This window comes from Takifugu rubripes, chromosome 15, assembly GCF_901000725.2.
Source record: "Takifugu rubripes chromosome 15, fTakRub1.2, whole genome shotgun sequence".
NCBI lineage: Eukaryota > Metazoa > Chordata > Actinopteri > Tetraodontiformes > Tetraodontidae > Takifugu > Takifugu rubripes.
Window position 1 is genome coordinate 12,300,379 of NC_042299.1, and position 25,015 is coordinate 12,325,393.

At 43.1% G+C, this 25,015-nt stretch overlaps 3 protein-coding genes across 10 annotated transcripts in view; 1 reads left to right on the forward strand and 2 right to left on the reverse strand.

Annotated features, from left to right (window-relative positions):
• LOC101062195 (unconventional myosin-XVIIIa-like) overlaps window positions 1-6,589 on the reverse strand; it is a 44,551-nt gene extending 37,962 nt beyond the window's left edge. For 4 of the 7 annotated variants that reach the window (XM_029848850.1, XM_029848846.1, XM_029848845.1 and 1 more), the window contains exons 1-2: window positions 6,494-6,589; window positions 4,708-5,772 (exon numbers count right to left, since the gene is read on the reverse strand). In XM_029848850.1, the coding sequence (XP_029704710.1) occupies window positions 4,708-5,673 (966 nt within the window). In that variant the 5' untranslated portion in view covers window positions 5,674-5,772; window positions 6,494-6,589. Of the gene's footprint in view, window positions 1-37; window positions 62-199; window positions 310-1,158; window positions 1,268-4,707; window positions 5,773-6,493 lie in introns of those variants that run through there. The other 3 variants (XM_029848848.1, XM_029848847.1, XM_029848849.1) reach the window with 2 other exon arrangements.
• A 989-nt stretch (window positions 6,590-7,578) lies between these two features.
• LOC101062417 (gap junction delta-2 protein) lies at window positions 7,579-9,242 on the reverse strand. The gene is made up of 2 exons (XM_003971197.2): window positions 9,166-9,242; window positions 7,579-8,801 (listed from the first exon to the last, which is right to left on the reverse strand). The coding sequence occupies exon 2, from the start codon at window positions 8,797-8,799 to the stop codon at window positions 7,693-7,695; it is 1,107 nt and encodes a 368-aa protein (XP_003971246.1). The 5' UTR covers window positions 8,800-8,801; window positions 9,166-9,242; the 3' UTR covers window positions 7,579-7,692.
• Window positions 9,243-10,826: 1,584 nt separating this feature from the next.
• LOC101078932 (vascular endothelial zinc finger 1) lies at window positions 10,827-21,631 on the forward strand. Of its 2 annotated transcripts, none has more exons than XM_003971096.3 (5): window positions 10,827-10,942; window positions 16,129-16,874; window positions 18,768-18,837; window positions 18,936-19,098; window positions 19,187-21,631. In XM_003971096.3, the coding sequence occupies exons 1-5, from the start codon at window positions 10,910-10,912 to the stop codon at window positions 19,549-19,551; spliced, it is 1,377 nt and encodes a 458-aa protein (XP_003971145.1). In that variant the 5' UTR covers window positions 10,827-10,909; the 3' UTR covers window positions 19,552-21,631. The 2 variants fall into 2 exon arrangements, with proteins under 2 accessions (XP_003971145.1, XP_011609774.1); XM_011611472.2 differs by having other exon boundaries at window positions 19,217-21,631.
• The last annotated feature ends 3,384 nt before the right edge of the window (window positions 21,632-25,015 follow it).

The following is a 25,015-nucleotide window of genomic DNA, read 5'->3' on the forward strand; positions in this document are numbered from 1 at the left end:
GGGTCCCAAGAGTGGGGAGGAAAAATCAAACACTCACATCTGTCTTGTTTTCAACTTTAACCTAAAAAAAATGGAATCAAAAGATCAAACCAGATTTCAGAGCAGAGCTTTTTCTATCCGGATGATCCACGACAACAAGCTCTGAGAGATAGCGCATAAATATGATGTTAGAGCCAAAAACAAAGAAAACGAAACTTTCCTTTTGCTCCCAGAATGAAAAGCGAGATTTGTACGCCATGGTGACAGGCCAGACGTCATGGACACAAGCGGGATGGTGTGGAGAGCAAATGTGTGAGATGAAGACGGAGACTGATGGGGACAAATGTGACAAATGTGAAGGAGATGGGAATTTAGCAGGAACTTGTTTTCTGTACACAGCAGGTCACACACCAACTGGCTGGTGGGACCAGTTACACAGAGGACATGGTTATCATGGTTACTATCACTGTGCAGAGGACAAGTGGAAAACATGAACCTGAAACCAGCACAAAGCACAGCACACAAAACAAGAACATTGAATCTCGCAAACCTCCCTTTAACTTCAAACATTATCATTATGCTTCTACTAAAAGCATCTGAACAAATATTACTACAACAGGGTAGGAAGGATTATTGAATTATTGATCAGAATTGTTATTAGCTATCTGATGTCAGTGAATGTGAGGTTTATGACATATTTGCCACAGAGGAGGCCACTATTACGCAATACCTTGATATGATGTCAAAAAAATGTGCAGCCCCATAAACGCCATGTGCTAAACTGTCAAGTCCCATCAAGACCATTCAGAAGCCCAAAGCACCTCTGCTGGCTGTTATGTTAATAAATGCGTAGCAAAATGTTGCTGCACTAACCGGACAAACGTGTGTGTCACTCAGACGTGTAAATTACCCCATCGCAACTCTGTGGTAAACCGAAAGAAAATTACAATTTAGGAAAGAAGCGGCGAAAAATGAGTTGCACGGCAACAAGTTCCATGATCTCTGCCTGTGGTTTTTTTTTTTCTTTTTCACAGTTGACTCCTATAAATAGTTTCAGCAGGAAAAGAGGCCACTCTTAGATGCCATCAGAGTCCAGATGGACGTGCTAGACAGAGCATGCACACACCCTGAGCTGGTCCTGCTGCCCACAGCAGCCCAGCAGAGGCCCAAGCCCATTACCTTTCCTCTCGGCTTGGTTAACCTTCCAATCTTTCCTTAGTTACTGGAGCAGCGCGGTCAGGACCAAAGCGGGGTAAGACCTAAGTCTGCGAAGTGCACACGCTCACTAGTCCCGAGCGAGTGAGGGAACATCTATGAGGGTGGGGCGGCAGTCAGAGCGCAGTCGAGCCATGGGGGTAATGTGAGAGGAGCTGGGCAGGGAGCTAGAAGAGGGGCAGCTGCTGCTGTACAGACGGGCTTTAAATAGATGTTGCAGGCCCATGTCAGTTAATTCCAACACATTTCACTGTCAGTCTTTCCTCGGTGACAGGGAATCACTGGGGTGATATGTGCCCTCAGGCTGACTTTAAGGATGTCCTCTTCTCTGAGAAATAAAGTGGACAAGAAATAACTGTTCAGGTTGATTTCCACCAATTTGAGACACTGGATGAGACACTTCTCGTACTGGATGTGTGTATTGACAGTTTTATGGCATTAGCGCAGCTTTAAAGAGGAGAAAAGAAAAAATAAAGATAACAACACTGACATCTAGCTGCCGGAAGTTTAAACACAACAACAAAAGAGTCAATGCCTCAAATGATGAATTAAAATGCAATCATGTCATTTTCCATCATCATCACATATCTTTCCACATATGTGTATATCGTAGAGTGAATGACAATTTAGATAAGAATAGATTTCTGTTTGTTTTACATATGATTGCCAGTATTTTAAAAATATTAGCTTCATGATTATTTATTAACATAAAATCAGAAGGAATGAGACTGAGAGATGCTTGATTAATAAATCCTTGGGCAGACCTAATTTATAAGTAGTATTTTTCTCAATAGAATGTTCTAGACAGTTTTAAGGAGGCCCGGGAGATACTATTTAATGTTTAATTAGGGGAACCCCTTATCTGAAGCCCATTTAATATTTCTTCGTCATATTTTTCACTTCGTACTGACACCACAAGAGGGCGCAACAAACTTGTGCAATCTTCTCTTTTTCACAGGCTTCAGCCGACGCACATTACTGACCTAGATTTAATACTGTTCTACACAAAAACAAGGAATAAGAATGTAGCAGCAGCTGCAGGACACACAACTGAGACACCATTTAAAATCTCATGCGTCTCGAAACTTTAGCTCCACTAATGACTCGAGGGCAAACCTAGACCGTAAAACTGTAAAACCCTACGGGTGGAAATAAAAACACGCTGGGTTGTCTAGCATTTGGTGTTTTTGGTGCAATAAAGTATACACGCACAATTAAACCACAAAATTTGATCCTTTTCCCCTCTCCACTAAGTCAATGCATCAAATAGCCTGTGCATGTGTACAAGATCACAAAAGCATCTGTGTGTTTTCAAAGCGAAACCCAGCAGCACTGACCCAACCAATCATCTATCTAACACGGTCTACTAATCCCCAGAGTCAGTTACTGGGACACAGCATCATGTCTACAAACATAGTGCCGACTGGAGATTAAGGGTGCGCACTTTTAACTCCAAGAGTTTGATGACATCTCCAACTAAAGTGTGCATTTTAAACGTGGAGTCCAGCTTTATAATTCTGTTTACTAGTGTGGGATGTCACCTCTGTTGGAAAAGCTGGATTCTGGCGAGAACACGTGTAGAACTTTTGATTAAAGATTAGAGAAACCCCAGCAAACGGAACACACACTCGGACAGACGTGATGTTGGCAAGTAGAAAGGCTAAACAATAAATTCACCCCAGGCTGAGGTGATCGCAGTTTTGAACATTTTCACTAATAAGCTCTACCAAACAGGACTGCATTTTATGCTCACGTCAGCCGGCGCCGACACTAATAATCAATTCAGTTTAGAGCTGAGTGTCTAAAGCTGCTATGGCTGGTGGTCGTGATAGCGTAGCAAGTCAGCAAGAGTCAGAGATCAAACAGGTGTTATTAAAACCTGTCTTAAACTCTAAAATATTAACAAGATCTCAGAAGTAAAAGGGGAAGAAAATGCCAACTTAAGGCTTTAGTCTCTATCATGGACCAAACAGCTTTATCCTTGGACGCCCCTCCTCCTACTAATCCACGCCTGTGCTAATACTGTCTGCGGCTGTAGCATCACCCGTACTGAAAAAGGGATAATTGCACCATTTGCTAATTTCCAAATGTCAAAACTGAAGGTCAGGAAACACCTAAAAACAAAAGTTTGAATGGATAAAATATCCCAGCACTGCCCACAGCAGACAGAAAATAGACACTGTTCCCTGACTGCAGTTGTGCTCAGATTAGTGAATGTTAATTATTACAGAAAGTTCATTTATTACCAGAGAAAATGTCCCCACAATGAAAAGGTTTTTGCTCACTAACAAGCTTGTGCTTCTTAGCTCGACATAACCGTGCTATCGAGGTCTAGATCTACAAACTAGAGCTCATTTTAACCACCTATAAATAGTCTTTCTGGTTCTGGGTCACTCTCACATCCACACGCTTGAAAAAAAATGGCCCTTTTTGTGACAAATGTAGGACGATGGGAATTAATGGCATCCTGCACATTACCCCAGACAGTATTGTTACACTGCCAAACGTGCTTGGAGGATGTAGATTAAGTCATAAACAGCAGGTCAGCAAGCATCAAGGTCACAGGATACGTTAAACACCTCAGCATCCCGGTGATCACCTGGCCCACGGTTCACCAACCATACGAAGAAACTACAGGACAAATGTGCTGCCAAAAATCTTCACCATGGACTGTATATTACATATATTCTGTATATACATTCAATCATATTGAAATAAGGTGCAGGGGGCTGCCTGAGGTCACCAATTTGTTTTATCAGGACTGTCATAACAGGAAGTGAGGAATGCATCCACCCACCCATGCAATACGGTTTCAAACATATTTTGCTGCGTCAATATTTATTATTTGTTATGAAGTAAGTTAAATGAATAATGTGATGAAGGTGTTGGTGGTACATTGGGCAATTCTAAGGGCAATATATCTAGGGGAGGGCTTTAGACATGGAATCATAGACATTTGAATTTGGCATGAAGTGATTCTTTTTCTATTGGCGCCTATGTTTTCTTATGAATTCTGAAATGAATCTAGTATTCTGAGTTAAAAATGAATTTAAAATGAGTGGGTTAAACTCCTACAATAGACAACGAGCTCAAATTTGATGCTATCTCAAATATATGAGCAAAAAAACAAACCAAAAAGAAAAATAAAGGACCTGAATGGGCCGCCAGCTACATCTTAGAAGACCATATGGCCATGGTCTGTGGTGGTGTTTGGGCCGTTGTTTCCTCCAGCGTCCCATTGTCTGGTGTCAAAGGACTGGGTGGGAGGGGGGTTAAGGGGGATTATGTGTACACCAGAAGCCATTCTCGCTTTCAAATCACACACAAACACACTCCCCCCGAGCACAATAGCATATCACCAGTATCATTACAGTTCCACCCATGATGCACAGACATGTGTCATCCACTGTGGAGCTACAAAACTGGGTGTTTAAGAGAAACAAAGTCCAAAAGAGGAAAATCTCTCTAATGAAAATGTGAAAATGTACTTTTCCCCCAGGCAGCGTGACTTACGTGTACGCCATCTTTGCCCAGGCCCTCTGTCATTCTCAGCCAACAGCGGTTCAACTCGCTCATCTCCAGAATCGTCTCCACCTTCAGCCGGACCGCCTCTCCCGACTGGCGGATCATTTCCACGATCTCATCCCTGTTCTTGTTCACTACGCTCACGCCGTTGATTTCCACCAACCTGTCACCGGGCACCAGGCCTGGAGCGGGGCCCTTTGCGGCCGTGCCCGGTTCTGCAAAGTGCACCACCCTGCGGCACAGGGCGCCGTCGGACTGCCTGTCCAGCATGGTGGTTCTTCGTAGAGAGAAGCCAAAATCACCAGTGGTGCGTCGCTGGAGCTCGAGCTCTCTCGGTTCTGGTATCGTCGGAGGCACCAACATGGGCAACTGGAGATCCGCACCAGGGAAGGTTTTCTCCACCAGCTCAGGAACGGGGGAGGCAGCCATGGTCTTCAAATTGAGGCGGTCCTCAGAAGATGTACAGTTGTGTTGAGAAGGACAGAAAGACTCGGAAGAGTCATGGTCTTTGCTCAGCCGGGGAACTGAGGTGGGCCTCTGGGTGAGAACAGAATTCGGTTTGGCCAATTCGCCAAACTTTGCTGCTCTTTCCTTCACAGAGCTGCGATTAAGGACCAAGAGTTCACACACCTTCATGCTGTCACCAGAGGTGCTTGCACGGACTAGGTCCTTAGCCTGGTCTTGGATGTTGGGAAGATGCTCCAAGTCTGTCAGGCTGAGCTCGGTGCTGCTTGCAACTTTAATAGGAATAGGACTAGAGATCTCTAGTTTACCCCTGGGGTCTCTCTTATAGCTCCCCCGGTTGATTTGGAAGAAACCTCTACGTATGCTCATCTCCTCCAAGCTCTTTAACTCTGCCTGGGACATCCGCTCTTTCTTTTCTTTCTTGTCTCTCTTATCTTTCTTCCCCAAGTCTTTTTCCTTTTCCTTGTCTTTCTTGATAAGATGAAACATGCTTAAACGATGCCACCTTTTGAAATGTTTGAAATGCTTCCACCGAAATCAGGCTGAACGAACCCAAGAGCATTTACCCACAGTGCAGCTTTACCTCATCTGTAGAGAAACAGAAAAATTGCAAAATTTAGATCTAAACTGATTAAGAGCTGCAAATCTTGCATTTAAAGTTTGCAGGCAGAGCATTAAAATGTGTTAAACTATGCAGATGTGCATATTGGGATACCAGATAATGCAAAAGTAACTTAATATTCCACATTGGACAATCCTTTCTGCTGTATACTGCAGCGTTAAAGACATTACTAATTGCTAAAGAAGGCTCGACTGCAGAAATACATTAATAGCGTTTTAAGCTATGTTCTCCTGGGAAGGCAGCCCGAAAAATGTATGCCATGACATATTTCAAGATGTCCTAGATACAGACATTAAAAGTTATTCATCATAATCAGTGATGCATGCGATTCTACGTCAAAAGTCGTGCGTTGCACACGCATAAAGGGTCTAATCTGATCTTGATCGACAATTAATCATAGAATTAACAGCAGTAATCAACTTTTGAATGTATGACAGCCATGAAATGTTCACCTCAATCTTCTGACAAAAAATGAAAACGCATTAGATTTTTTTGACCGGCCTGTCTGCACATGGTTTTTGTTACATTTTGTTGCCGCAACATGACCCGAGCCTGGACATAATGCTCTCCCTTTAAGCTGATTTGCCCTCATTCTCTAGAACCGGTAGCCTTTGAATCGCTCAGACTGCGAACATGGCATTCCTTTGAAATAACAAAAATAAGTAAACGTGAATGCTTCTTTCCTACCTGTTACTGAAGGTTGCGGTGTAGCCTTACACGAACTTTTCAGCATTTTCTTCTCTGCAATTGACAGTAAGTGCGAGAAATTACTTCTGGTGCCTTCAGGTGCTTGCCGGTAACCTCGGATTTTGGAAAAGTATATGCTAAGAATACCACAGACTTCCAGTTTTGAATTTGGATTTAATATAATCAAGTGTAATTTCAAAATGGATTGGTTTGAGTTTAACTTCGTTTTTTATATAAGCTTGATGATAACTAATCATATCTAAGTGCAAAACTTGCATACGTTAACGCAGAAACAATAACAATCTACTTTGGTGTTCAAAATGTCCCACAGCATGGTAAGGCATCATATGTGTAAACTGTAATGCAGCGACATCTGCTGGTGTAATTGCTTAGCGACACACTGTGTGCAGAACAGGAACAAGAAACTGAAGGTGATGTCTGATTTAGCTTTTTTCAAACACAGCAGAGATGTCAGCGATTTATTTACATATTTTACAGAAAATCGCATTTTAAAAATATATTTACAATATGAAAACGTGTAATAAAAAATGTATAACAGTTCCCATAGCTCTTAATATTTTTTTATTCACACTAGCCCTTAATTTCAGACTATCTTGGAGACTAAAAAATATACAGATTAGATGTGCTTTGACAGCATTATCATATTTAATTCTTTTCTGATATATTCCTGCCTTGGACTTGCTGGCACTACCCATTATAAATGTACGTCCATTGCTGTCTCAAATTACAGTATATTTTCATTCACACATACATTTCCTTGATAAAATGATATGCAGTTATATATAGTCATGATTTAGGACAGCAAGAATTGTTCCTCTTTAAAATGTTTTTTTTCTTAATTGCTTTCTAATTTCTAATTTTAAGAGAGAAAATAAATCCCCAAAAAATACATTGTTTTAAATAGTCACAGAAGCATTTTCCTAAATGTTGCACTACATGAATATAATTGGTGTCTGCTACAATACAGAGCATTGTTTTATAAAACTGTAGCATAAGAAAGAAATTGCAGCCTGTCAAAATCTGTTATTGTCCATAAAACTTGCAAACATGTGTTATTTTATCCTAATGATTCATCCCGCAAAGGTCTTATAACACTGAAGAAATGTAGCTTTACCAGTATAAATGGAAAAAACATGTATTTAAATAAAAAAGAAGCTGGTTTGAGTGTTTAAAAACATTTACAGCCATGACTTTTTGCCTCTTCCCATTTTATGTAGTCTTGTTTTCGCGCGTTCCTTCTCATCTAGGTTCCTCTTTGACGTGCACTCCAGCGTAGAGTCTGTTTCAAAAGAGATGGCCGGGGCTTGATTTGGGACGCTGCTGCTCTTGTCCCGTGACACAGCAGAGGTGGCCTGCAGCACGACCCTGCCCCGCAGTGAATGCTTGAGCTCCAGCAGCAGCGGGTTGTTGTCCGAATACAACTCCACCTGCCGAACGGGGTCTCTGTCTGACTTGCAGCACGTGCAGCATGCAGAGAACAACACCCTGAAGATATAAATCCAGCCGAGATAATGCAGCTCCACAATGTTCAGGATGAAGCATCCCAGACTGACGCTGAACATGAAGTTCAGGAAGATGGTCTTCTCTGTGGCTCGGGACACAAAGCAGTCGGTTTGGTTTGGACACGGGTAGGTGTCACAGCGGAAAAGATGCGGCACTTCAAATCCAAAGAGGTAATATTGTCCGATCAGGAAGATGAGCTCCATGATGGAGCGCAGGAGAACATGGATGATGTAGATGAGCAACACTTGACTGGAGAGCTGGGTCGGGTCCTTTCCGACCTCTTTCATTTCCTCGTTCAGCTGGCTCCTCTCCTCACACTCATCCTCCTGAGAGCTCCACTCTTCGTTGTTATAGGTGGTGTTATAACTACCCCCCTCCAGCATTGCCTCTTTATCTCCCCCCGGATCCTTCTCCCCTCTGAGCGGTGTGGGAGACCTGGGTACCACGACCACCTTCTTCACCTCTAACTTTTCATTCTTGGTGATCTTTTGCAAGACGTAGACGATGTAGAAAATCGAAGGTGTGGAGACGAGGACAATCTGAAAGACCCAGAAGCGCAAGTGTGACACAGGAGCAAAGGTGTCGTAGCAGACGTTGTTGCATCCAGGCTGTAGGGTGTTGCAGGTAAACTTAGACTGCTCGTCACTGTACACCGCGTCGCCCACCAACGCCACCAGCAAGATGCGGAAGATGAGCAGCATTGTCAGCCATATCTTGCCAATGACTGTGGAATGATTCTGAACTTCTGTTAAGAAGCGGCCAAGAATGGACCAGTCTCCCATTTCTGTGAAGGAAGAAGAGATAAAACAATATAAATAGCTGCAAAACCCATTTGTGAAACTGCGAGTCAGTATTTGTGGAAGTATCTTACAGCTGAAAGGGGAAAACATGGCAATTTGCTACCTTTATTAGAAAATGATTCTGTGTGTATTTAATTTAATCTCTGACAAACATTCTTAAAAATGCACCAATGGGATTTTTCAAAATCACACTGAACTTTTAATATATTCCAAATTCTTTGATGTTACTGAGAATTTAAACCTATATTACAGATTGTGCTGATATTTTAAGAATTATTAACCTATTACATAGTGGGGGAAAAAAGAAGCTCGAACTCTCTGGTGCTCTTCTGTCCTGGAGAGACTTACCTTTGGAGAGTTTTCTTTATTTGAACCCGGGGAAATATCAGAGAAAGCAATCTGCATAACTGTATTTTGAAGTGGAGTCTGTTGCTGGATGTTATCGTGTCTTTTGAGCTGGACGGGGCAGAATGGGCTGACCACACATATTCTCTAACTCGAACTGAAACGTTCGTTGCACTGTATGGGAATAAAGGCTTTCAATGTACAGTGGGACAAAGATTGACAAGTACAATGGGGGCACCTTTACAGAACAGTCATTTGTGGGCGAGCAGAGTTCAAAGAACCCACTGGAAAGAGAGGGCACAATACTGATTCCAGCAGGGATCTGAGTCTGCTTTAATTTTAGAGCCAAAAGAGTCAAAATACTGGTCCTGGGTAGCTGCCACTCCATTTTCATGCTGATTTTAGTTGCAAACATTTTTTTTAAAGCTTTGACAGGAAATAATTACATACATCCATTAAAATAACCTAAGAAAGATATTGTACCAAACATGACTGTATGAACTATTGTATAAATTCTTTCCAGGGATTTTATTTTTTCTTTAGCTATGTTGGACCTTGTTTTGTGGAAGTGAATTCAGAACTTTCCCCATATTTTATTGTCACAATAGTGTAAGTATTTAGAAAGGATTTCACTGGGGGGGAAAATAGGATTTAAAGACTTATGTAGGTTATATCTAAGAACAGTGTGAATCTTGGTTATATGAGTCTATATGACAGCCTATTTAGCTCCTGAAGGTCATCTGGCATTACCTACTGCTCCTGTAACTTCAGATGCTGTGTACTTGTTTCTTGGCTGTCAAAGCTAAGCTGTCATTTGATCACAGACATGCTGAACTCTTCACTAACATACATTTACCCCGATCTCAGATAGCAATGCAGCAATACATCATTTATTTATATCTATTTATTCCCCAGAATTTTAAAATGTTTCATTTTTTAAAAGTACAGTTAATTGCAGCTTCATTTTCATTTTGACAACAGTTTTTTTTATCATTATGTTTAATATATATATGTATTTTGTAATACATTAGACAAAGTGCTTTTGGGGGGGGGGGGGGGGGGGCAAGTACACATGAAAAAGGATCTACAAGCCTCAATTCTTTGAATGTTGATTTAAAAATCACAAGTTCCCTCTACAAACAGTAAGGCCAACTTAATTGTATTCATTACATTCATGTTAACAACATTGATGTCACTCCAATGTGATAATTGTCCATAAATTTTGAAACCAGGGGCTTGAGTCCTGCTCTGCTTGTAAATGCAAAAAGAGCAGAGCATTAATAGTTACTTATTAGGCTGCACATATTACTTATCGTTTATAAAATCACACTTTTATTGTAAAAACGAAAGGATTGAAACAGGACATTCACACCCCTGCCACATGCGACAGCACTCAGCTATAACCAATATCCCTCGCAGAATCAGGGAAAATCCATTCCGGGGGGTTATTGCACACAACCGTCATTATAATTTATGTTTTTATTGAAAATGGAGCTCTTTGCTTGGAAACTAAAATTAAAGTTCAATGACATGTCACATATTGGTACTATTTTGAGCTGCGGGATCATTTATGTATCACTTAAAGAGTCGCGTATCTTTGGTTTTTAAATCATCCGATTCTCTCTCCCCTAAGTAGCGCGCAGCGTGGTTCAGTCCTCGAGGTTACCGGAAGTTGTTTCAGCTGCCATGTTTGGTTGCTTTGTTGTAGGCTTCTACTTGGTTTCCTACAGAATTAGTGAGTGTGGAAATGGAGCCGAGCTGGAGTACGTTTCTTTTTCAAGTAAGTTCACTCTTTAAGACGGGAACTGCGATCGCCGAGAAAACTAGATCTGAAAAATACAAACGCGGTTTATTTGATCGGTGGAAGCAGTTTTTAAACAAGTAGTGCTCGGTTCGAGTAACCAAGCAAAACAATGGTATATGAATTCAGGCTTCCAGCTGTGAGGCTTGGGAATGACGCTAGAACAAAAAATCACTTCTCACCAACGACGGATCGGAAATTGTGGCCTATTTTTCTCTTTTCCGAACATTGGAGTGACTGATGTTGGATAACTCGACAGCGATTGCGATTCGTTTTAAGTTTGTTTGCCAAGTCGAGGCCAGCAAAACATGCGGGATCGTTTCAAGTGAGCCTGGAGACCCCGGTGCACCGTTACAACCGAGACTGGGCTGCTTTTTCTCTGTGATTGAGGGCTTTGATCGGGCGCCTTGCGATAATGAGTTATAACACCGGGCGATATTCTTGCTGCAACTCAAATAATAGCGCGGATATCTTCATTTTAAAACACCCCGCATCTGTAGGTCGGGATAAGTTTGAGATTGCGCTTTCGGTTACTGAGATTTTGTCCCCCAACGTTGCTTTACAAGTCCGCGGTGAACTTTCCGCTTGCCTCAGCCGGTTTAGCAGTAACTAGCCAACTTGGCTAATGATGTTCGGGCTGCTTTTATTTAACTCCCGGTTAATTCGGCTTAATTTGGGCGAGGCTGTCGCATGGAGCTCGCAAAACTGAGGCTACACGACTTAATGACCAGCTCTCTAACGTTTCTGCCTTCTGTTTAACTCGCTATTTATTCTGGCAGACGCAGTGGAAAGGAATTTAAACTATGCGAAGCTAACACTAGCATCGAAAAAGGCACGTTTGAATTTAGCAACATTACGCAATTTTTGGATGCAACGCAGAGATGAGAGCCGATGCTGAGTGCTTGTCTGCCACAGTTTAGGAGGTTTCACGGTGTACTAAGATGGACGTCCATTGTTCAATGAAATGAATGAAATGTTTTATTGGCATGGCCTCACTTAGCATCACTGAATTAAGCCTGGCGTGGACGTGAAAGCGCAGGATCCCAAGTTTTTTTCTCCCCTTCCAGGAGAGGAAGTCCTTGAGACGATTCAATGTTTTACCGCGAATTCCTGTTTTCATCTTTATTGGGATCCTCTGGCCCACTTTTGGCCATTCTTTTAACTTTTTTTTTTTACCTGTCTCCCTGTGGCGCGACATGCATTCGGTCCACACGGGAAGAACTGGAAATAAAAGCCTCCAAAACTTCTTTTTATTTTAATGTTTTTATTATCACGGAATGCTAATAAGATCAACTTTAAACGCAAAAACCAACTTTAATTTCACCGATCCTTTTCTTGGGCTTTGGCGATTTACGTCTTTTCAAATGCTAATTTACGTTTTTATTTTATTTTGGTAGTGTCCGGTATTCGCCTGAATCCTGTTAAAGTTGGCGCTCAAGTAAAGTTTCTATTGTAATAAAGTTGTAATAGACCTGCAATAACCTGGAATTGATCACAGTGGGGTTGTGTACCCCTGGTTCTGGGACACATGGGCTTTTTTGGGGGGTAAAACACGGTATTGTTTTTGGTCTTGTGTCAAACACTGTTCACTTTTTTATGTCCCCTGTTTCTGCAGCATTAAAAGGGGCAGCTGGATGGTGCTGCTTGGTGTGCCGTGTCTGGCGTCTAGCCAGGAGCTCTGCATGTATTATGTACCTTGCACTGTTACTGTGTCAGTCTCATGTAAATCTGTGTGCAGTTAGCATTCAGGAGCTTAATGCAAGTAGAGCAATGCTTCTTTTTCAACTGCTACCCTTCTGTGCGTCATTTTTGCACTTATCTACTTTTTGGAGTGGTGTTTTAAGAGGTACATGGGTTTTAGAAAAAAAGATTATCACATACTTTGTTCGAGCACTTTGTCATGGCTTTATAAATTATCCGCATTGTTGTGTAAATGAGCTGGGGAATTAGCATAAGTACATCTCCATCTTCTATTGTGAACATATGTACAAGTTATTAAGAACCCAGCATTCTTTGGGTGTGTTTAAGATCACAGCTAATTGTTGTTGGTCATTCCCAGAGTTTTCCAGCGATGGGAAGGTAAATTTAGAGGAACTACACAAAGAGTAATGCGGTATGATCATGGTGAGACAACCCCGGCCTGACCTCTCCTGGAGAGAGCGTCCCGTAACAAAACATGCGTCTGAGAAATCTTGCGCAACAGCTTTTCATTCTTTTAAGCCCCCCCCCATCCATCTTCGTAATTAGATAACAGGTTTTTGTGTTGGTTGATTAGAATATTTTTAGCTTGTTTTGTGCCATGAAAAATTAAAGAATCTTAATTTTGTAAAGGCTCTGCAGACAGATTTCCACTATAATCGTGACACAATCTCCTCGCTTCAATAAATATGAATGCATCTTTTAAGCTCTTCTCTAAGTTTACACGTGTGCCTGCAGTACCAGGCGCGTCCACTATGTCACGGGCACTTTGAGACCTCCATGTGCAGGTCTGGATTCAGCCTTTGAATTTGATTTCACCTATAAATTTGCAAAGCTCTGTGCTCAGTGTTAGCCATTAGTGTCGCTCAACATCACATCTTCATCACTGCTCCATAATGTGAAAGGTTCAGGTAATTTTATATCAGGAAGTAAAGGGGTTTTGTCTTCATGCACGACTGAGCGACTTTTATGTGAATGAGCAGACCCCAGCCTGTGATGCTTTACTGGGATTTTGCTTTGAAGGACCCGTAAGGGGACTGAAAGAGAATCCAGGCTCTTTTTTTTAAGACCCAGTCTTTAATGGACAGACTTACAATCTTATTGTCACTTTCCTTTAATTATATATTGTCACACGGAAATGATTTGTCAATGTCTGCTAATAGTATGAACATTTCTTCCAGATGTAGATTTGAAAAAAAAAATAGCATTTTAACACAAACGTACCACAAATCTGATAGAGTTTATATACACGAGATGTGGTGACATTCCTGCACTGACTCACTGCTAATGATGCATTAAAAAAAAGATTGCTTTTGCAAACCGGAATGGGTGGGAAACCATAGCAACAGAGTGGGCTTCGGTCTGAACTACAACGGCTAGAATTACGCGTGACTCATGTAAGTGCGTTGACAGTAAAATTGCTGTCTCTGGAAGAAGGAGCAGGATTTACACAGTGCAGCTTTAACCTAATATTACAGGTGGGGTGGTTGCATCTTCCCCAGGCTGCGCAGACTATGAGGGACCCGAATGGCTCACCTAAATGCACCTTTGCTTTGAATGTACTTCTACAGGGTTCCAAAAATATTAGTTGTGAAACATTAAATGAGCCGTCAGGAGATGAGAAACTATTTCATCCATTGAGATGAAAATCACAGCGGTGGTGCCGACTGTAATAAGGCCCGAGTCGAAGAGCGTAGCTTCACGTAGTCCGCCATTGTGATGATTTTATCCATGTTTTTCTCTCCTGTTCGCCCCTCTGTTAATTACCGCGTATTTCCAGGCGGAGGAGTTTGAGATTTTGAATTCTTTTGAGTCTATTTCATCTTGATTTTGTATTAAAAAGCCATTTTGGCTCATTTATTTCAGTATTTTGAGAATTGTAAATGACTTGGCGAGTAGCTAAAAGATTAGGTAATGTAAGTTTTTACCTGTGCTAGATTCATCCACATAAATATTTTGCTGATGAAGAGTTTATATTTTTAGCAGTGTCAAAAATATTTTATGTGTACAGGTCACCAAACTATTGGTTTACATATTGTTTTTAGAAATCCTGAAAAGAAACTCAGTCCCTTTACATGTTAAACATATTTTGATTCATCTTTTTTTGCTGTTTATAGTTTTAATTTGGTATATCAAGCCCAACTATTGAGCCTTTTTTAAAAACTTAATAAGTAGAATTAGGATTTGCTAAGCAGCTGTTCAGTGTAACAAAAGATTTCAGAAAGTGCATAATCTGACTCAGACCATGAGCTCAATTCAAGTCTACAGTGGCCCGTGGAGCCATCAGGACACTCCCTCCATTTTGATGTTATTTATGAGGGAGCAGCCCCAGTTGTCAGAGCGCATTTGTGTCAAAATGGTCAGAGCTGCATGAAGGCACAGCAGCTTACAGGCCCTGCACCTCTGTAGGAGCAGGGCCGTCTGCAGCGGCTACGTCTGCTGTTCACATGCTTTACAAAGAGGGTTCATCCACCCAAACATAAAGCCCCCCGCTCCAGATACACACCACACCCCTGGTATTCCAGGGCCCTGGCACCGTCATCATCATGATGATGACTAATCTTGGAAGGTGGCAAGTGCGAGCAGGTGTTATGACAAATGTGTGAGTTTTGGTGGCGTTCTTTCACGAGTTCCAGAGTCTGTGCTTACGAGGGGACGGCGACTAGTTTAGTGGAGTATGTGTGGATAAACAATGTCCCTGTCTCATGAATAGATGAGCCAAATCAATGAAGATGAGCATACAAAGCTCCCCTGCTGAGGCATCACTGCTCAGATTCGTGTCTCTCACAATAGGCTGGATGACATAAGGAGGACATTGTGCGGTTCATTTTTCTTTTTTTCTAAGCTGCTGCCTCTTTCGCGACTCCTTTCTTGGCTGGCCATCGTCGATGGATGATTGAGCCTCAAAGGGAAAGGTCATGCATTTCACCTTTCCCTTCTTGCAGCTAGTTGACAACATAGTTGTTTGACTGTGTGCATTCACTGAGACAACAGCGTTATCTGCGATTAAAAACGCCACTTGTGTTTTCGCGACCCCGTATTCGCCGCTAACGATCGGAGGCCGCGCGCGGCGGTTCTTTCCGGAACAGGAATGCCAGGCATTTGGTCAGAGTTGTGGCTCGTTAAAAACTGATATGAGCTGTGTGATTATCAAAACACGGCTTTAGAAACCCTGTCTGCTTTATTTGAACTGTTGCTTCTAATTCCGAGGAACCTTTCTGCTGCAGGACTCTAGGTTTAGTCAGCATTTTCAGTATGGGGATGTTCATTTTTTTTGTTAATTACATTTAGAATCTTTTATTACCAGTTTTTTTCCGTGTTCTTCTGATTGGCCTCACTGTGGGAAGCTGTTGTTCAAGTTAAAAACCAAACAGATGCTTCTACATATTCTGTTATTCTCTCGCCTGAAAAGGTCATAAACGTGTCACAAATGTGAAGCTGATTTTGTTTTCCATTTTGTTTTCCAGCAGGCGAATGAAGCCCTTCACCACCAGCACCAGGTGGCCCAGAACAGCCTGCTGCCTCTCCTCAATGCTGGAAACGAACCAGTTGACCAGAAACCTATCCTGCCCATCCAAATAGACCAGAAGCCTCCGACCAGCGCTGCCGATCTCCTCAAAGACAATGTGGCCAGCGGGGGAGGTGCGCGGCCACCAGTGCCCGTCATAAAGAAGGAGCACAAAGGCAAAACACCTTTTGTGTGCGGCTACTGCAACAAGGCCTTCCGTGACAGCTACCATCTGCGGCGCCATGAGTCCAGTCACACTGGTATCAAGATGGTGTCGCGGCCAAAGAAGACCGCCCAGACCGCCCCTACAATGGTACCCATGATCTCCTCCATGCCGCGCGAGAACAACGGTAACCCCTCCTACATCTCCACGGTAGCGGGCATCCTCTCCACGGCGACCACCTCTGTGTCGACGAGTATCATGACGTCATCGCCGATGGGCAACGTGCCGCAGCAAAACATCCCCAAGAAGCCCCCGAAACCGGTCAAGAAGAACCACGGGTGCGAGATGTGCGGCAAGGCCTTCCGCGACGTCTACCACCTGAACCGCCACAAGCTGTCCCATTCGGATGAGAAGCCTTTCGAGTGCCCCATCTGCCAACAGCGCTTTAAGAGGAAGGACCGGATGACCTACCACGTCCGCTCCCACGACGGCGGAGTCCACAAGCCCTACGTGTGTTCTGTGTGTGGGAAAGGCTTTTCCAGGTAAATGTGATCAATTTCCCCCCTTTTAAGAGCATCATTGTGCACCAGTTGATCACTGGAAAGATGAAATTTTCAAACTGGCAACCCCTCCGCAGAGAGTAGCTGCTAGCAGCAGATTTCACAGAGATAATATGACCCGTTTCAAATGTCTTTATACATTCTTTCTATAGCTCCAGGGGTGTAGAACTCCGCAGCGTTCCCAGGTTGAATAATGTAATGGTAAAGAAGGATATAGCAGAGACTGGATTTAAACACCTACTGGTGTATTAAAACACTCGGTTACAGGGAACTGCCAGTACTCTTTTATTCACACTAATCAAGTAAAGCAGATGTGGGTTTTTATTGAAACGTGACTGAGTGGATTCGGCCTTTAGGAGGAACCTCCCACAGACACCAAGGAGACGTGGTTACACGTGTGGCGCACTTCAGTAAAAAACCAGGCGCTAGAGGCTGCGATACTGTTGTAATTAGACGCATTATTGAGATGCCATTTTGGTGCCAATTGTCTTCTCATTGATGGTATTCCAGGCCCTGAGAGAGGCCTGTCTGTTTCCATCTGGCTAAGCTGAACATGTGGTGTCAACGTGGTCGCTGGATTATTGTAATATGTAGTTGCTCATCATTTTATGTTTCTGTGTGTTGTGGGAGGGGGGGTTAATTGCTTACTCCGGCTGCTTCCTTATTAAAGCTTGTAGTTCAGACTTGTTCGAGCCCCCACCTCCCCCCAGTGTTTCCAGCCACATGTTTGAAACAGTTGCACATGGGAGAGCACCCATGGTGGAGAAGGAGGGGGAGGCGTCACTTGTCACTTCGCGCTTCCCGCCAGCATGTCACAGAGCCCCTTTCCCCTGGGAATTCATTGAACCCTGTAGTAATGTTCAGGTCACCACGTTTACTATATGTGATGGATAAATATTTGATTTTTATAAGTCTTCCAGCAGCTTTAAGTGGGCCTTTACCAAAGCTAGACTTGGCAGCAATGCCAGAACATCTGATGCACGTCAGACGTGCAACAGTTGAGCAAAGGCGCTCCGAGCTGCAGCAGGTCTTCATCAGAGCGCTCCCGAACTAGGCTGTAACATTAGCACTGCGCTGCATAGGGCAGTGTCGGGCATCCGTCCAAAAGAGTGACGTGGAGCCGGATTCATCTGCATACTGGAAAGTGAGAATGGGGCCTGAATAACCGGCCACTGAGTCACTGCCACTCAGCCAGTTCTGCAGCCGTGCACTGTCTGCACTCGTCACTGGCTTGTCAAAAAAGATGAAAGAAAAAAGAAGAAAAGCTCAATTCCGGTTCATGTCACCATTGAAAATTTGGTACTTGACCCACTTGGTTGTCTGTTTAAGGAATTACATGATAAGAGCGACTGTTCCTGCTGACAGCTTTATTAGGACTAACAAGCTGACGCTAACACGAGTGAATGTGCAGTTTGTGCATGAAGGTCAGGAGGCACCAAACTGACCAGGCTCCTTGTCCCATGTGTGAAACAAAGGTGCTTTAATATTACATTTTTATGCGTCCAAAACTTTTAGCGCAAGTTAAAAGTTAGTCAACGTGTATCTTGTGCTAATTCTGTTAAAAGAAATCTTAATGTAATGATTTTGTTTCCACGTTCACATTCCAAAAAGTGTGAGTATACCTGAGCTGCAAGTGAAAAACAAGTCTTAATGTGATCTCAGAGTGGTGCGTTTCTGAATCTAGGTCAAGCTAATTCATGCGCGATTGATCATAGAGAACTAACTGCCATTGACTGAAACTTGTTTTTTTCTATGTCCGCGCTCGTCTCATTATCAGAGCCAACAGAGCACGTCCATATGCTTCCACATGCTTAGCATTAAAGCTAAAGAGCTGCCGTCCCAAACGTAACCGTAATCTTGTCTCCTTTTACCCAGACCGGACCATTTGAGCTGCCACGTGAAGCATGTGCATTCCTCTGAAAGACCATTTAAATGTCAAGTAACGGTAAGTGTCAGTGGCGCTAAGCATATCGTTACCTCGTTACCCCGTGTCTCGCCGCCTTCCTGCCCCGCTGCACTCTGACCCCCGTCGTGCCGTTGCAGGCCTGTACCTCCGCTTTTGCCACCAAAGACAGACTCCGTTCCCACATGATCAGACACGAAGGCAAAGTCACCTGCAGCATCTGCGGAAAGATGCTCAGCGCAGCTTACATCACCAGCCACCTGAAGACCCACGGCCAGACCAACTTTAACTCCTGTAACAAAGGTATACCACGTACACCCGCCCCCCCCCCAACTTTGGTTCGAGCCCGAACAAAACATTGATCTTTTTCCGCGTTTTTTTTCCCCCTCAGACAATAACGAAGTCTGTAATTCTGCCTCAGCCACGCCTGTGACCGTTTCTGCCCCCATCACCACGGCAATGAACCGGGGCAACAACAACAACCACCCTGTCACCATAGCCGCACAAATGAACATTAGCACCAACACGGTCAACATTACATCTCCAGTGAGCCTCCAGCACCCGGTCACCATCACCGGGCCCGTCAATATCGCCTCTGTCAACATCCCTGCCTCGGCGCCGATGAATATCGCCCACCCGGTGGCAATAACAACCCCCATGCCCATGAATATGGCCGGGCCGCTCAACATTGCCATGAGGCCAGTGGATAGCATGTCTTTTCTGTCCCAGGTCCTGCCTTCATCCCCACCCTGGTAAATAAACAAACGCAGAGAGCGAGAGAAAGAGAGAGAGCGTGCTGAACTGGCCAGAAAGAAAGGGAAAATGAAGTAAACCAAGAGACGCCCCCGCCCCCCGCCCCCCGCCCCCTCCCTGTCCACATTTTGCCCCACATGTCCTGCACCCCTTCCCCTGTTTTACCCAACCCCTTAGGAGCTGGTAGGAGCTCACCAAGTCGCAGCTGTGTCCCATCTAAAACACTAAGTGGCCGGCATGAGACGCATAACAATTGAGTAGATACCGAGTAGGATTTATCTGGCAGCCGTAAGACATAGCGTAGTCGGTTTAGAATGATGAAACTGTGATTTGTATTCTGACAAACGAGAGGGGAGGATCCCTCAAGCACCTTTGAGGACCCCCGTAGGTAAACACACCGTGTGCTTTTTTTAAAAAGAGAAGAAACGGACTGAAGCAATAACACTAAATTGCTGTTTTTGATGTTTTTACAAGTTCTCTCCTGAAGCCTCTGGGTGTGTTACTTTGTATGTAGGTTTTTTTTAACTATAGCCTGCTAATCACTATCTATTTAATGTTATAGGAAATGAGTTTAGTAAAAGGGACAGCAGCTTCCACTTGCATGGAAGACTATTTTTTCACAGTGCTATAGCTTTTTTCCTCCTCAGATTGTAGATATGCTCTTGAGGTACAGTGACTAACTTGTACAGTTGACATAGTAATGTATTTTTCATGTCAGCATTTTGTTTTTATTTTTTCTTTTCATTCAAGCGGATTATCTCAATTCTGTCCTCTTGACATTATTTGTACTTTGTTTTCTGTTTGTATGGAAACACATTTTCTGTTTGTTTTTTTTACTAGCTTGTGTTTTTCTCCATGATGTCAGAATGGAAAGAGTCTTGCACTGAAAGCATATCCTGCATACAGGTGAACGGCAGTATTATCAAAGATCAAATCGGAGTCTTAAGTGTTTCAGTGAGGCAGCCTGCACTCCAGGGCCATCTAGTGGCCAACCACGGAATGGCCCGGCCTTGTAGTGAAGGCTGTTGCTACCATCATACTGGTGGCTCATTAGTTTTGTCTGACTCTTCTCTACACTGTTTTTATTTTTACATATATTTTTGTGCCACAGCCCCACAATGATATTAAGGACCCCCTTACTCAGGGAACACACCTTCATGAATTTGGTTCCTTTTTTAATTGACTTTAAGTATCCTGATTCCTTCAGTCTCTGCTTTTTTTTTTTTTTAGAGAAAAAATCTTTTACATTTACCTGATAATTGTGGCACTGAGAAAACTTGAGCGGGGACAAGGAGTCCAACTGTTGTTGATTTTTAACCATAGCCGTCCATTTAAATCATTTGCTGTGCAATGGCATACATGCTGTACTTTTTTTTTTTTTCTTCTGAAGTTCGGATCACGCTGCATATTAATGTGGCCGAGGTCCGGACGAATTTGATTAAAAATGCAAGTTTGTGTCCATTAAAATAATGGGACAAGATTGATGTTGCATGACCCCAAACACTGTAGTTGCTCAACTCTTTTTAATGAATGCCATGTGATCTCAACAGTGTTGCAGCTCTTAAAGTTGATTCAGTTTATACTAAAAAAAATGCAATATGCATGTTTGTCATTTCCCAAATTTTGTTTTGAACAAACTATTAGTGTAGATTTTTTTTTCTTATGCATTTACGTAGATATGATAGCCTGTTTGCCAAATTTGATACAATGTGTTAAATTGAACATTTCTTGTGGAATTGAACATCTCTTATTTTTAAGGAAAACAAAATAATTGGAAGTTCAGTACCCTTGTGAAAGCAGTTGAATGTATATCTTTGTACAAAACTATTTTAGTTCCAAGGATATGGTAGTTACAATAGATGTGAAAGATAAGATAACCTTTTTTTTTAATAAATCTTTTGTATTAGAACATTAACAATGGTAATTTTGTATATATAAGAGGCTAGGCTTTCTGATTAGCAGAAAGGTCAAACATTCCTACATTTTTTTTAAATGTATGTTTGTCAAATTATTACATAAACATGCGCAACGTTATGTGCCTTTTATTTGGGTTGTCTAAATAAAAGAAAACTATCCAAAGTGTTCATGTGGTGACTAATGTTCCCTCTGAAGAGATACTTCCTGTTCTTCACACTCAACACAAATGTATCGTAGATATCAGAAGATGAAGACGGAGGAGCTCCTGCTGGGAGACGTGATCCAGCGTCTCCTGGGTCATCTTTGGTCACCTCCAGCTGCATGTGCCCAGCACACCTCCCCAGGGATGGCAGAAATGAAATCATGAATTACATGCACAGAACGGTCCTGTGAGGCCTTCAGTAGCAGTTGCCGGTTCCTTGTCGGCCCGTCTCTGAGTCGGCACGATAGGACCTCACTTAACCCACTTGGGCTGGCAGGACTGCGGAAATCGGGGCCTCTGCTGGGTTCACGGTGGATGTTGGTCACCGCTGACTTGTTTTCCACCACAGAACCGCCTCTGTTACTTGTCAATTCAAAAATGTACCACACTGAAGTCCCATGGGAGGGGGGGGGGGGTTTCCAGCTGCTGTTGGAGTGGTAGTGGTATCACATCTGCCTTAAACAATCGTGATAGTGCCTGGATGTTCCTGGGCTGCAACGTGACCAAGAGAGCAGCTGCAGTGGGGATGTGGTGAGAGCCACCACTGTCATGCATATTTAGATATAATAAAGTAATCACATGTTCTTGTAGATGTGTTTATTTTTTTTCCGAAATTCATCAAATTTCACTGTATTTATTTCAATTCAAGTGGATGCTTTTGTGATTTAATGTTGAGTGCAGAAGCGTCCTCTAGATGGCGCGCTTGTCGCAGCCTCCGACCTGCCCCCTTGTGTTCATAGCAGTCCCCTGTCCCCCCTGTAGACTCCATCCTTATGGCGTCACCATAATTGTTTGTGTACTTTTGCATGTTGGTGGCTGATTTTCGCATCATAGTTTAAACTGACACATGACACAAAATGTTTTTAGGACTTTAGCAAACTTCAGATGTGTTAAAGCTCTGTTGGAATGTGAATCCCCATGCATTTGTGTTTGGACACAGTGGATCTGCTTCAAAAGCTAATGCTTCAGCGCACGCTAGTAAACAGTTAAAGCCCATCGCTACTTTCTCTGCCCCCCACCATGACCTCCAGCTCGGTTTTCCAACCCTCGTTGCGTCTGTGTGTGTGCGCGCGCGCATCTGTGCTTAGAAAAACAGCAAAGGTTAGAAGAGTGCTCCGTCTCTTGGCTGCACCGTGGGATGAAGAGTTCAGCTGGCGTTCATGGGAGGCCCCTTTCTATCTCTCCCTTTCTATCTCTCTCTCTCTCTGCATAGCTTTTTGTTTAATAATACGAGGCAGGATGTAGTTTATTGGCTTTAAAATATAATTAGATAGTTTATGGAGCTTTCTGCTGCATTTTTGGATGCCATAGCTATAACTAAGATGGGTTTATTTATTTTCCAGGCTGAGAACTCAACGTTTTTATTTCAAAAATGAACTTAATCATCATTTGCAGTGATTGAAAAATGATGTTGTTCACAAACGGTAAAGGCGTCTTTTGGATGGTCAAAACGGACACGTCAAACCATTAAATTAAAAAGAAACATGTGCAGGTTTTAGAGCTGAGCACTGTTTGCTTGAGAAAAAAAAAAGGGGGGGTAGGGTCTGAGTAAATGAGTTCCACGTCATCACTGATAACCAGTCAGCCATGAGGTGTAAATGATTCGGTCCAAGCTCAGACCAGGCCTGAGCTCTTGGAAATCCAAGCCAGGAAACTGTCCACAATCCCATTTAATCTGAGGTGGCCAGCCACGTGCTCTCTTGGGTTTCCCCTGCTCTCCAAGAGCGCAACCGTCTAAAGAGCTTAAGGGGCCGTGAGTCCGTGAGGGGATCATGCTATCTTCAGCTGACTCTGTGCTGTTAGCAAGTTGTCAAATGCCTGTATACCAATTTTCTCGTATTTCTTTGAATCACCTGTACAACCCTGATGATGCACGCCATCCATGGCTGGTCCAAGGTCAGAAAGCCTTTGTTGAAAGTTAAATAAATGGAAAGGCTGCAGCAAAAAGAGAGAAACCGGAGCGGAAGAGAAAGGAACGGTAAGGAAACACGTGTGTTAGCGTGCTGCAAATGTTCTGTGCTGTTTTGATCAAATGTGCAAGACTTCGATGTCACGTCTTCTTTTGCTCTGTGTATGTAGTTGTCAATATGACATCAGATGAAATGAACTAGCATTAAAACGCCGCCATGGCCTGCAGACATGCAGTCCGCGGGCTTTGGAATATGAAATCAGAACTTAAGTCCAACAAAGTTCCCTTCAAAGCCTCCTTTTGTTCCGACACCACCGTCGCCACATGGTGACTTGGTTTTACAGGCAGAGGAGAGACTGGCGGGGCGTCGTGCTGGCCTCTCACCATCAAATCTGTGCTGTTATTACAGCAGGGCTGAATTTACAGTGATGGGGAACAGCAACGAGTACTTCGCCACTTGGCATTGCATCCATTGCATTTTATGGCGGCGATACAACTCCTATTAACCCAGTGCCAGACAAAGTAGTTAATATTTACGCTCCAGATACGTTTCGCTCTGCCGGTTCCGCACACAAAGGCAAGAGGTTTCCCAAATTCCCAAATTCGCTGTCGCTCTCCTCCAAACGGGGTGTCGTTTGGTGCTCGCACAGCTGCTATTGGGACTGCAGATATATGGGAGGCAGAAGCCGAGGAGACGTTCTTCAGAAATCCATATATGAGAGGAGGGAGGGAGACAGATAGACAGACAGATGGAGAGGAGGAACACGGCTTCCTCAAGACATGACTCATCTTCTATTGTATAATCAGGGTATATTAAAGGAAGGAACATCACACCCTCATTGCAGCAGTGAGACATGTGAACTTCATGGCTGTGGAAACCAACACTCTCCTTGCACCCACATGCAATCAGGCTGTGCAGTCTGCACTCGCCTGATGCGAGGAACGTGCATGCTTACATGGAGAAAAGCGAACAAAAATCCTCACAATTGTCTCCATATTCAATTAGCCATGTAAGAAAGCGGTATTCTGCACAAGTTTATCTCCTCACAACCACCTTTATACAAATCAACAGACTTCTTTCCCCACCCACCCACATCTCTTTCCTCGTCTGCAAGTCTCTGTTGGTCCTGCAGGCCTTTATCTCTGCCTGCCTGAGCTGAAACAGGTGATTTGAGTCAGGTTTCCCTGACTTTGTCTGTTCTGTGAAGTTGCCTGTTCAAATGAATCTTGCTATCTTCTCATAGCATCTTATAAATAATTTTTTCTACTATTGCAGATAAAGCAGAAATAGTTAGGCTGGCTAATCTGCAACAGTAAAACATTAAAAAAAAAAAAATTTATTTATTTGCACAAAACTAATCATTAGGAAATCCAATACGATATTTCCGATATGTCTTTCTCTGTCGGTCACCTCTGACTGTTTGCATTTCTAGTTAGAT

What these genes read in the sequence shown, in the direction of transcription:
- LOC101062417 (XM_003971197.2), bottom strand. Translation starts at nt 8,799, where the DNA reads ATGGGAGACTGGTCCATTCTTGGCCGCTTCTTAACAGAAGTTCAGAAT.
- LOC101078932 (XM_003971096.3), top strand. Translation starts at nt 10,910, where the DNA reads ATGGAGCCGAGCTGGAGTACGTTTCTTTTTCAA. An exon ending in TGTGGGAAAGGCTTTTCCAG is followed by an intron (nt 16,875 to 18,767) that starts GTAAATGTGATC and finishes CCTTTTACCCAG; the next exon opens with ACCGGACCATTTGAGCTGCC. An exon ending in CTTTAACTCCTGTAACAAAG is followed by an intron (nt 19,099 to 19,186) that starts GTATACCACGTA and finishes TTTCCCCCTCAG; the next exon opens with ACAATAACGAAGTCTGTAAT.